At 44.3% G+C, this 12,022-nt stretch overlaps 1 protein-coding gene across 3 annotated transcripts in view; it reads right to left on the reverse strand.

The window, feature by feature from the left end:
- Nucleotides 1–12,022, reverse strand: part of LOC134966080 (tetraspanin-4-like) — a 160,042-nt gene that overhangs the window by 53,440 nt on the left and 94,580 nt on the right. The window contains exons 1-2 of one of the 3 annotated variants that reach the window (XM_063942553.1): nucleotides 3,058–3,657; nucleotides 331–410 (exon numbers count right to left, since the gene is read on the reverse strand). In XM_063942553.1, coding sequence (XP_063798623.1) covers nucleotides 331–399 — 69 coding nt within the window. In that variant the 5' untranslated portion in view covers nucleotides 400–410; nucleotides 3,058–3,657. The other 2 variants (XM_063942552.1, XM_063942551.1) reach the window with 2 other exon arrangements.

The following is a 12,022-nucleotide window of genomic DNA, read 5'->3' on the forward strand; positions in this document are numbered from 1 at the left end:
GCCGATCCTGCTCCCCGGGAGGCTGTCAGGCTGATCGCCGGTGACATGTCAGACGGACACATCGCATTAGTGTATGGGACTCTTTATTCCTCAGCATTGTATTGCATTCATGTTTGCTACACCCCCAAACTACAGAGTAGATGAGATGGGGCAATCACTTGTTCTTAAACCACTCAAATGTTTGCAGAACATAACTCCTCCCTCTCATTTGCATAGAATGCCATTGGCACTAGGCCCGACTTTCCGTGAATGGAGAGGGAGCAAAATAAATTCACAGTACCTTCATGAGAACAAGCGGACATATTCACTTTCAGGGGCCACTGTACTCACCCAGAAGATGAGGTTAAAGATGAACATAGTGATTTTGATGCAAAGCAGGCACCCGCGTGTCATACTCATCTTCTTGAGTTCTAGAAGTAAAAGAAAAGAGAGGTCCAAATACAGGACAATAACCCGGTTCTCCTTTTTGGTCTGCTCAGGTGTTTGCTCCTCAGGATTAGGCTGCACCCCGCTGAAAGAACAACTGTCCGCGACCCCCCAGCGCCCCCTGTATACACCTTTCCATCTGGCTCTGCGACCCCGGGGTGGTGAACTCTGAGAGTAGCTGGGGTCATCACTGCTGGAAGTCTGCATTCTGTTGGAGTTGAACTAGTCTGTAGTACAGAAGACGAGTCTCCACAATCTGCAGTGCTGTGACCAAGTGCTTTGTCCTGGAACTCAGCAGCACCTAGAACTGGTCGTGTAGGACCCTTGTAAAAGTTCAATCCGCCTCAGTGCAATTATTAAAACAAATAAACTGTTTCTATGGTTTTTGTATCCACTCCGTTACTCTTCTACACATGAAGACCATTGGTTGCTCACATAGATCTTATAGTATTCCTAAATATATATTTGCAAATAGGGTGTTACAATAAAAATCGTCAAACAACGTACAAAGAATCCAAGCCGCGGGTGAGCAAGCATGCTCCGACTGTGTCAGTGAGCTTAGGCGTTAAAGGGAGAGAGTGATGAATTATTGATGATTGCAAATCGAATATATTTAGGTTACAGTATGAAGCTGAAATAGAACATCATTGTACTTAGAACGATCAAATTCAAATCGTTACTGCCTTTGATCTCTCCTTCAGTACTTTGCAGCGCTCCCCCGCTCACTAGTACACATCCCACACTAATTAAAGGTTTAGTTTCACCTACCCCTGGGCTCCCTTTCATGTCAATTCTCCCAAGTATCAGATAAAAAGGCTACACGGGAGTATATAATATCTCTGGAATAGCAAAGTGACTGCATCAATGCAAATAACCTACAATGGAGTTTTATGGGGATATAAGGGCTACAGATTCATCATTCTGAGGACATGTTTTGCTTCTCCGTACAGAACTGGACCATTGCTGAATACTATGCACCATCACAAAGCAAATATGCTTTACTGCTGAGATCTTAATTTGTACAGGTCAGGGTGGAATCAGAGACAGTCACTTTCAGCATGACCCCTATAGATCAAATGCACAGGGATGGGACAGTCAGCAAGAGATAACCAGATGGCAATTAACAGCTAACAAAAAAAATGTCAGCTATATATCATTGTTTCTTTTCATTTTCAAGAAGCCCCTGCTAAAATGTCAGAAAATGCCTTAAAAGCTGCGATGCCTGATTCCTATCAGGCACAGATTACCATGCAAAAACGTATCCAGAATTATTAAACCCTTACAAGGACAAGCTTTAGACAAGCGAGCCCAGCTGAATATTACAGCCCATTAACATAACTGTAACAATTAATAGGATTGTTCTACCCAGTTGGGGATCCCCATTTTGGTGCCAAGAACTCCACAAGAGTCCTGCCGGGAAGTAAAGGAAGATATTCTTGCCCCTTGCAGAGTTTCCTGTGCAGCAGATTAAGGAACGCATACAATGAACTATGACACTCCCTGATGATCAGATTCATGCACTTTTCTCATTGTTCTCATAGATGCTGTACCATCTATAGGAAGAATGACACGATTTTGCCACAGAAACACTAATTCAATGACACCGTCATAAGAGACTGAGATGATAAGAGATCAGTGACTCCAAAAAAGTTTTGACCACACGACTCTGCAAGTAGAACAAGGTCATGAGAAAATCTTTCAGCTGTCTTTAACATAGAGGCTCAGGAGCACCGAGGAGATACAATGGCCTTAGGTAGCTGTAGAAATTAATCAAAAGGACTTATGCTAGACACTATGATACAGAACTGACTGCATGAGTGCGGTATTAACACTTACTAAAACATAATCTGTGCAATTATTACAATATAATGACTATACTGCAAACATTATTCTGTATCGCAAATACAGCCTATTCATTTTCTAAATGTAATAGTTTAGATCCACATGGTCATTCTTGGTCGCAGCTGAACAGCCAACTGGAGTGACGCAAGGACAGTAGGGGTTAATGCAAGGCAAGCAGGTATGGTGGTAAATCAGGAAAGACAAAGTGGTGCTAGTATTGCAGAAAGTGAGATACAGCAGCTTGGAGAGAGGAGGCAAAGAGGTCAGTATATGCTCAATATCCTTTCCACGGTTTACAAAATCACGATTGGCACGTCATCTCTAGATCCAGCTGGAGTTAAGTCCTCGGTGCGGATGGTCCCTGGGCCGTGTGACTATTTATAAAGTGCAGTCCTCCTGCAGCAGTCTGAGCTGCCCAGATAGTCCTCTGTCAGCTCCTGGGGGACTGGTTGGTACAGCAAACAATTCACAGGACTTCTGCGCTCTTCCAGGGGGACAATGCCACTGTTACCCCAAGCATATAACAATACAGGGGTGTACGACAGGACGCACAAATCGCTACCCACATTGCTAGAGGCTAGCTGCTCCAGATCCCGAGGCACCTCTAAATAAAGCAATTAAGAGCCCTGTGCTGCATTCACGCTGCAAACTTATTATGCACTAAAAAATCTATGCTGTCCTCTAAGAAGCAGGGATTCGCTGTAGACCAGGCAGCGCACACATGAGAATCTGCTTAGCTCAGATTACCAATGAGCAGTTTCAGGAAACAACAATAAATAAAAATCATACAGTGGACTAATAGAAGGAGAACAGAGGGATGCGGAGGAGAATTATGGAATCACGGCTGTAGGAACAAGATGCATCTTAGGACGTCTTCTATCTCTCATTGTCTGTTCTGCATTCTCAGCAAATAACCACTTTCTCCTGCTCACAGGAGTTTGCTCTTAGACCCTCCAGCTCTCAGCAGCTAATCTTCAGGGAGCGCTGCATATTCCAGAAGCACTTTCCAGATGCATCTCATCATTAGGCTCCTGAGTTCCATTATTAACAATTAGAAAACAATTCTGGTTAGGGGATCCCACAACTACAGGAATCTGCCTTACGCCAGCCAATCTCTCTTGCTTGTTTTAATGAAAAGCGTTCCAGCGCTGACAGCTTGTGATGTGGGTGAGCGGCTTCTCACGAGGCACAGCGGTAAGAGGGCACAGAAGATGAGGAAAGACAAGGGAGGGCGAAATATTGATGGTCACAGCACAGCCAGGGTCAGAGATTTGTGAGGAAGGCACAGGGGACCAGGGAATTGGAGAGACATCAAAGTATATCTAGGAAGAGCACGAGGATAGAGGTAAACATATTCAGCTAGTTCAGAGACATAGCAGAGTGGTTTTGCTAACCGATAACTGGGACAGATGGGAAGTGATGCAGGCAATAAGACACACATAAACATATGTAAAAAAAAAAAAAAAAAAAGAATGACTTAAAGGAAAGTGGAGCAGCAGTGCTTACTGAGAGGTGGGATGTTTCTCCGCACTGCAATGCAGCAACCATACTTTTCATTGAAAAAGAAAAAAAAAATCTTGCAGAGACACAGGGTCAGGGGTCTGCTCCTTTTACTTTCCGGGGCTGGGATTTCAAAGAAACATAATAGATCAACGACAGATTGAGGTTGTCAGATCCAATACGGGCAGCCAAGCTACCACTGATCTGTTCCTGCTCACATCCAAAGCAGGAAAATAAAGCCCTTTAAGTTTTGTCATATGCAAATCTTAGTTGACATGTAATCAGAGCCGGCCCTAACCAATATGATGCCCTAGGCAAGATTTTGGCTGGTGCCCCCTAGCACCACCGCTGGTTCTGCCTCTGACCTTGCACCTCTTTCCCAGCACCATCACCCCTCACCCATAGCAGTCCTTGTACCCCCTATATTTTAAATAGGAACAGTTCGCACATTTGATGCACAGCCCAAAAAGGGGCATCTTCTTGCTGGGAAGGGGCATGGCCACACAATAGTAACCCCAATTCCAATTACGCCACACAGTTCTGCAACTTTATTCACATTTTATCTTGCGATAGTGTCCATAATTCATATTACATCCCACAGTAGTATCACTTTACCTTATAAACGTTACTCCTCACAGTAGAGCCCCTTATTCACATTACACCACACCTTATTGCTCTTTATTCACATTAGATGACACAGTAGTGCCCTTTCTATATGCAACGCCACATAGTAGAGCACCTTATACACATAATGCCACACATTAATAATGCATTTATACACAAGTCCACACAGTAATGACACACATAGTGCCCCCTACACATTTGCTGCACATTATTAGTGCCCCTATACACATAATGACACACATACAGTAGTAACCTGTTACACATATGCCACACATTATTAATGCTCTTATACACATAATGACACACATAGTGGCCCTATACACATATGTTGCACATTATTAATGCATTTTTACATGACACACATGCTCCTTACACATATTCCGAACACTACTGCACAACCAACCCACTCACATGCACACAGCACTCACACTGCCACTAACACTGTGACCTCTGCCTCTGCTTGGATACAGATGTGTCCTCACAAATCTTGCATCAATGCTAACGTCGGGCACCTTTTTTTTATGAAAATACATCTTATTTGCATTGCTATGTGGCTAGGATGCACAAGCAGCTTCCGCTGATTAAACTGATATGCAGCATGCCTATATACTGTGTGAGACTGTGGCTGTATCTGCATATGAAATGCTACATACAGAATATTGGCATGCCGCATATCATTTTAATCAACAGAAGCTGATGATGCCCCTAGGCATATCAAATGCCCTAGGCAATTGCCTAGTTTGCCTATGCCTATGGCCGGCTCTGCATGTAATGTACGTTAGGACAGCAGACAATCACGGTCATACAGTCATTAGAATATACTTGTGAGAATAGCCCACTACAAGCTATTTTCGCCACCATAGGGCTGGTGCACAGATGGGAGTAAACAAGTACATTATATACACACACACACACACACACACACACACACACACACACACACACACACACACACACACACACACACATATATATATATTGTGGCAGGAGAGGTACTTTGCCACCTGTAAGCTACACACAGGGTACTGGGGGTAGGTGGGAAGTGTGGATAGACCGGGTTCCCATCCATTGGGCCCAGTCCAGGTCTTATAGGCTTCTTAGCCCAAGAAGCTGCTTCATCAGCAGCCAGCACCTGGCTGCTGGGTTTAAAGCAGAGTCTCTCCCATGAGTCAGTCAGTGTCCAGGTGATAGGCCTGCTAGGGACAGTGGGATCTGGAGGGCTTGGCCACTGGTGTGAGGATGCCGGGACCTGAAGGATTCCTTATTAAGTAAGAGGGAGTGAGGCAGGGCCTAACCTCCCTGTTAGTTTATACTAAAGACAGTGAGCTTTGTTTTATGTATATCTTTGTTTTTGAGCTACTTGAATAAAAGGTGTTTGTTGTTTTTGCACAAGCCTGGAGTCGGTCGTTGGTGGAATTTTTGTAGCAGAGTGCATTCTAGCAAGACTCCTGTTACAAATGGCGCCTTGATAGGGACCCTTCTGCTAGTCGTGTCACACATGGCAGAGGACCCAACAACCGCAAGGTAGCGGCACACATACCAGCGAACTCCAGACCAAGCTGAACTCGTGGGCATCAGTACCAGACCAAGGGTGTTGTGAGTAGCAGCTAAACCCAACCCCATGGGGTAAAAATAATTATATGTTTTGTTTAAACTGAATGTGTTTGATTTTGGTGCAAAGGTTTGCATTGGCAGCAAAGAGGTTAAACAGGGTGCATGGCCCGTTCTGTCTTATATGCTTTGCACCATTCATTGAAAGTAGCTGTGCTGATTTGCTCTAAGGGGTTGCAAGCAGCTGATAATTTATGACTGAATTTCTTTTCCAAGCTTATTTTTACCTGTGCCTGCAAAATCTGGTAATGGGAGTCTGGTGTCCCTGTTAATTAGCTCATTAAGACCAATCAAGCTGTGTTGAAACCTTTTATAAATGTGGTTCTATTTCAATAGAGAAATTTTGTGGCACTATGTGTCCCAGCAATCCTTGAGTTCTAGTTTTAAGAGCCTGAAGGGAGATGTTATTTATTTGCACTACCAGTGTAAGGTATTTGGGGCCACTATGTACATGCTACCTTTCAGTACTTTGTTAAAAGCTTAATATGTGCTAAAAAGAAAAAAGGAATTTTTATTTTCCCTTTCACTTACAGTTTTCAAAGGTAACAGGGTGAATAAAGATTTTCAGATATACAGCATATTCTGAAGTGTCTCTTCAAATGTGACCCTATTAAAGCCCCACAGTTGGAGAGTGAAGTGGAGAGCTCATTGGGGAGTAATCCAGATCTTGGGGAAGATTTTAGCATGGAACCTTTTTTTGGTGTCACATGATAAGTGACCTTGAAAGCAATGTCCAATTAAAGGACCAGGAGCTAGAAGAGCCTTAGGAAAAATGTGATTTCCTTCAAGAGCAGGTGAACACCTTAACGCAAAAGCTGGAGGAGAAGGAATCTCTTTTGTCTGACTCTCTGACCAAATTGGGAAGGAGTAGAGAAGAGATTGCCAAGCTCTCGGGCCAGGTGTCAGAGTTGCAGAAAACCTTGGCAAAGGCTACACCCAGATCTGAAAACTTTGTAGTACATAGCAAAGGATGATTAGAGGAAATCTCCTGTAACCAGACATGATATGGGAGTTTGGTGCTGGCCAATAAGGCTCTGTCGCAAGACTTGGCGGAGCTTCTCGAGGAGGTTTCTAAGCTAAAACAATTGGCTATGCCTAGTTTCAGTTCAGACACAGGCGTAGCTACACCAATTGCTGACGATGTTATGCCGAAGGTTGGGTCAGAGACATTATCAGCTGAAGTGGAGATGCCATCTTCAGGGGAAATGATGCCAACGGTGGTGCAGGCTGCGGAAGAATGGTACCATACTGTATTGGAACCCAGCTATACTGGATTCCCTGTTCCAGCCAGAAGGAACAGGAAAGTTGAGCCAGTGCCTAAGGCCCAGAAGGCTCCCTGCTATGGCACTAGTAAGGACATCTGCCTGGAAAGTGGAAATGAGGGCTCTTCCTCAGAGGTAGAGCATTTACAAGTACTAATGTCCATTCAGTTGGTATTGCCGTTACAGAGCATGGAGGAAGCTGCAACCATTATTGCGCAGTGCACAGAAAATTCACGGGAATTTTGCAAGCAGCAAGAGAGAGCCACATCAGATGGCAGTGTTTTGTTGATAACCCCTAGGACGGCAGTGAGAAGTTCCTCTGAAGCAGGACCACCTCATTCTCTGGAAAAAGAATGTTGTAGTAGCTTGGGTGAAGAGTGGAACAAAGCCCTGAGTTCAGTGGAACCTGTTCAAGATGGAGTATGGCAGCCACAGAGGCTCACAGAAGATGTGTTTATGGAGACACGAGATGAGGATGTGGGATTCCCGGCTGCTCCTCAGTAGACAGGGAGTGAGGAGGAAGCGGTAATGGAGCTGGGAGAGGTTTACTTGATGTCAAGTGATTATCCACCTCCAAAACAAGAATCCTCTAATCTGCTGGATCTGTGGCAGAATGATGAACCCCAGGAATCTACCTGGACAGATGACAATTTGATGACTACTCAAGAGCCCATCCTAGAACAGGAAGTCTTATCTGAACTGGAGATAGCTTCTGTTGAGGTCTTGGAAACCCAGGTTCCTTCTCCTGTTGATGCGATATACGTTCAGAAGTCAATCCCAGAAGGGACATCACAGGTTCAGAAGCCCCTGGTTCTGGATATCCAGTACACATGTGAGGCTTTCTCAGACGAATCACAGACAAAGACCGCACCTTTGGAGGTGTCTCACCCAAGTGAGCTAGTCATGGCTGAGCTAGTGGCAATACAGGAGTCTACTTCCAAAGGAGTTCCACTCATGTATGAGGATGAGAAAGTGCAAGATTTCGATCTTGGGGTTGTTGCACCCCGGCATGATCCACCACAAGAGACTCAAGATCCAATTGCTGAACTGGGACAGTTCATAAAGTACACACTAAGTAAGGAGCAAGAACCTGTCTCAGAGGAATCGGTGCAGAGTCCCATTTCTGAGGTTGCTCTACCCAGGGAGAGTGCTCTATATGAGACACGAGAGCTGGAAAATTTAAGGGGAGAGTTACAAAAGCTGGCTCTAAGTAACAGCCAGCTAAAAGAAACAGTGAAGGAGATTCCTAAACTACGGAGTCGAATAAGAGACCTGGACAAGAGAATCAAAATGGGTTATGTGCCGATCATAGAACAGCAGGAGACGGTGACTAGGTATAAAGAAAGGAGATCGGAGGACGAAGCAGTCACGTTAATGACATTTTTTTTTATCAAAGCTAGGAAGACTGAAGGAAGCACTAAAAGTTCAACAAATGAAAGGACTTTCTGAGACTCAGGACCAATGCCTCACTCTGAGAGAAAGGGTGGGGGCAAAGTTGGACCATGACCTCAGAACAATTAAAGTCAGGGCAGAGACTAGATGTTACTGGTGCCAAGAGCTTGGCCATAAGAGGTGGAATTGTCCATATAGGCCAAGACCAGTGAGGGCCGAGGTGACTTCTAGGCCCAGAGTGAACTTAAAAACCTTCCCCAGTCCAGAGTTGGTTAATATCAGGTGTCACAAACACCCAGAAAAGAATTAAGCTACTTCCTCAGTAGCCAGTAAATCCGAGCCCGATAAGGGAAACATCCCTAAAAGTGGAAAGGTGAAGAGAAGGGGAAGTTTAGTGGGCAACAGGAAGTTGTCCATTGAAACGACCACTTTGGCCACTATGCCAAAGTGGAGGGAAACGGAAGGTGGCACAGTGGAGTTGGTGCCACCAACCTTTAATGGAAATAAATTCCAAGGCCAGTTAAAACGGCCTTGGAAGTGTACTTGGGAGAGGAACTTGGGACCCAGGTGTATGGGCCCAAGTTATGTCCCAAAGATTTGTCAGCCCAAAATAATTGGCGAAGGTGAAATCTTGCCAATGTCACATGCCGCTTTTCTGAGCCACGAAAAGCTGAGGGAAAGGGTATGTGGCCAGAGAGGTACTTTGCCACCTGTAAGCTACACACAGGCTCCTGGGGGTAGGTGGGAAGTGTGGATTGACCAGGTTCCCATCCATTGGGCCAGACCAGGTCTTATAGGCTTCTTAGCCCAAGACGCTGCTTCATCAGCCAGCACCTGGCTGCTGGGTTTAAAGCAGTGTCTCTCCCATGAGTCAGTGATCCTGAAGGCAGTTAGTGTCCAGGTGATAGGCCTGCTAGGGACAGTGGGATCTGGAGGGCTGGGCCACTAGTGTGAGGATGCCGGGACCTGAAGGGTTCCTTATTAAGTAAGAGGGAGTGAGGCAGGGCCTAACCTCCCTGGTAGTTGATCTAAAGACAGTGATCTTTGTTTTATGTATATCTTTGTTTTTGAGCTACCTGAATAAAAGGTATTTGTTGTTTTTGCACAAGCCTGGAGTCGGTCGTTGTGTTTTCATTTTACAAAACACTATTTCATATAGGTTAAATTAACGGTTTTAAGTTTGTTTTATTAGTCAGCTTAAAGTTAGTTATATTCATTATTGAAAATTTCAGGGCAAGGCTAATTACAAGGGTAATAAAAAGGAACCTTGATACACACAATGATAAATTACTTGATTCCTTTTTTTTTAAATATTGCTGTTACAAATGACGGAGAAATATAGTCAGGAAAAGGATAAGAATGATGCTTACATCCATTTTTATAATTGGGAATTAGTTTTATAAACTGGTTGACAGACTTGAGTTGCCATTACTACACTATAAGTGTGGGAATCTCCTATTATTGAGATATTATAGAGGGGATAAAAAAAAGCATTTGCATTTAAGTATTACAACGTCAAGCTGAAAAATGGTTTCTTTACAATAGTAGGTCAGACGTATCCCACCTGCTGGCGACGAGCTCAGCTTTCTATAAATATTTATTCTGCGGAATTCTCACACACATTCTGTGAATTGTCGGCAAGGTTCTGTTCGCAATGGATAGGCTAGAAAGACATTCTGGATAGAGCGTAGCAAAATAGACGCGCATTGCAGCAAGACAAGCCGGGGATTAAATAATAGTGCATATGACTACGTATCTGTCTGCTGCACATCTGTATGACATGTGAGATTCCAGAGATGTAATCCCATGTCTTGGGGTTGAAGCAAAGAGTTGACCTTGAGGCCCTCTGACCTTCTTGGAACTGAACCCAAAGATTCTCGGTTAACTAAACAGATGTAGCTATGTTTGCAGACAAGCTTTTTCCCATCTCCTAAATCCATTAATTATTAAAGGGTCAGGAGACCTGATTAATAGGAGATGAGATATCACATAAAATATATTATCCATCTCTTTTGGAAATGTTTGTGAACAATACTACAGTGGTTGGAATGGTCAAACTAATGCTGCATTCAGATCGCAAATGCCGGATCCTACCCGGTAAGAGAAACGTGTACTTACCGGGTGGGATCCGGCATTTGCGCTCCGTTGCTGGCTTTCCGACCCGGCAATATACCGGGTCGGTTGCCATAGCAGCGGAGGGCGCAGCAGGGGTGGAGGCGGCGCCGGGAGATGAGCTCATCTCCTGCGCCGCCTCTGCTTATGCTGTGAATGGGAGCCGTGTCGCATCGGAACGGCTCCCATTCACACTGCGCCTGACCCGGTAATAACCCTTCTTTTTTACCGGTTGAATTACCGGGTCAGGCGACCCGCTAATTCACCAAAGGACCTTTCACATCGCACACGGACCCGTTTCGACACGGCAATATGCCGTGTCGATACCGGGTTTTTAGTGCGATGTGAAAGGGGTATAATAAACAAGCACATGTTTTGTGATGTGCGTTCTTGGTCCATGGTGGGTACACAAATGTTCGACCAGATCACAGTTATCCAGTCATTTGGTGCTCAAGCCTATCAACATGGTTTACTGGCGCGGGCAGCCCAAAAGATGTCCGATCAATTATGTAGATCTAAGCAGCTTGTATGCAAATGAAATTTGTTAGGTTATTGATGAATGACAAGTGCTATTATGTATTCTATGTATCGATAAAATACTAGTGAATTAACTTAAGACAAATATAAGAAAAATTAAAAATAAATTAATTTATATAAAAACAATGCAATATGTTTGCAGCTCTTTTTAGACTATTTTGGGGTTGGTGTGATTGAGGTAGTTGGAATAGTTTAAGAGACGTTGGTGGCACAGTATAGTGTATGCTTCCACTGACCCTAAGCTTACCCTACAGATGGGTCCACATTTATCATTGACCTTTTATAGGATTAACTGAGACTGGCCAATCGAACTTAATCCCCTGCTGTAATGACTTAATCCCCTGCTGTATTGTTCTCTGTATTGTATTACAGCTGAGAACAATAGATGAATGGTTTATGCTAATAAATCATGTTGTGCCTAGGCGCAGAAAACTAGTCAAGATAACCGTGGACCCATCTGTAGATAAAGATCTTCAGCCGTGGGCTTCTCCTGCGGTATTCTCTCCTTTCGCCGGGCGCTGTGTTGTAGCGGCTGCAGCACTCGGCGGTGTCCGGAGCCTCGCTGGCGGCCTCACTCTCTCCGAGTCAATAAATGACACTGTCTCACAACAAGCTTGCTGCATTGTTTCCAGGTAGCTGCAAACATATTGCATTGTTTTTATATAAATTAATTTCTTTTTCTTTTTCTTATATTTGTCTTAAGTCCATTCACTAGT

This window comes from Pseudophryne corroboree, chromosome 10 (genome assembly GCF_028390025.1).
Source record: "Pseudophryne corroboree isolate aPseCor3 chromosome 10, aPseCor3.hap2, whole genome shotgun sequence".
Classification (NCBI taxonomy): domain Eukaryota; kingdom Metazoa; phylum Chordata; class Amphibia; order Anura; family Myobatrachidae; genus Pseudophryne; species Pseudophryne corroboree.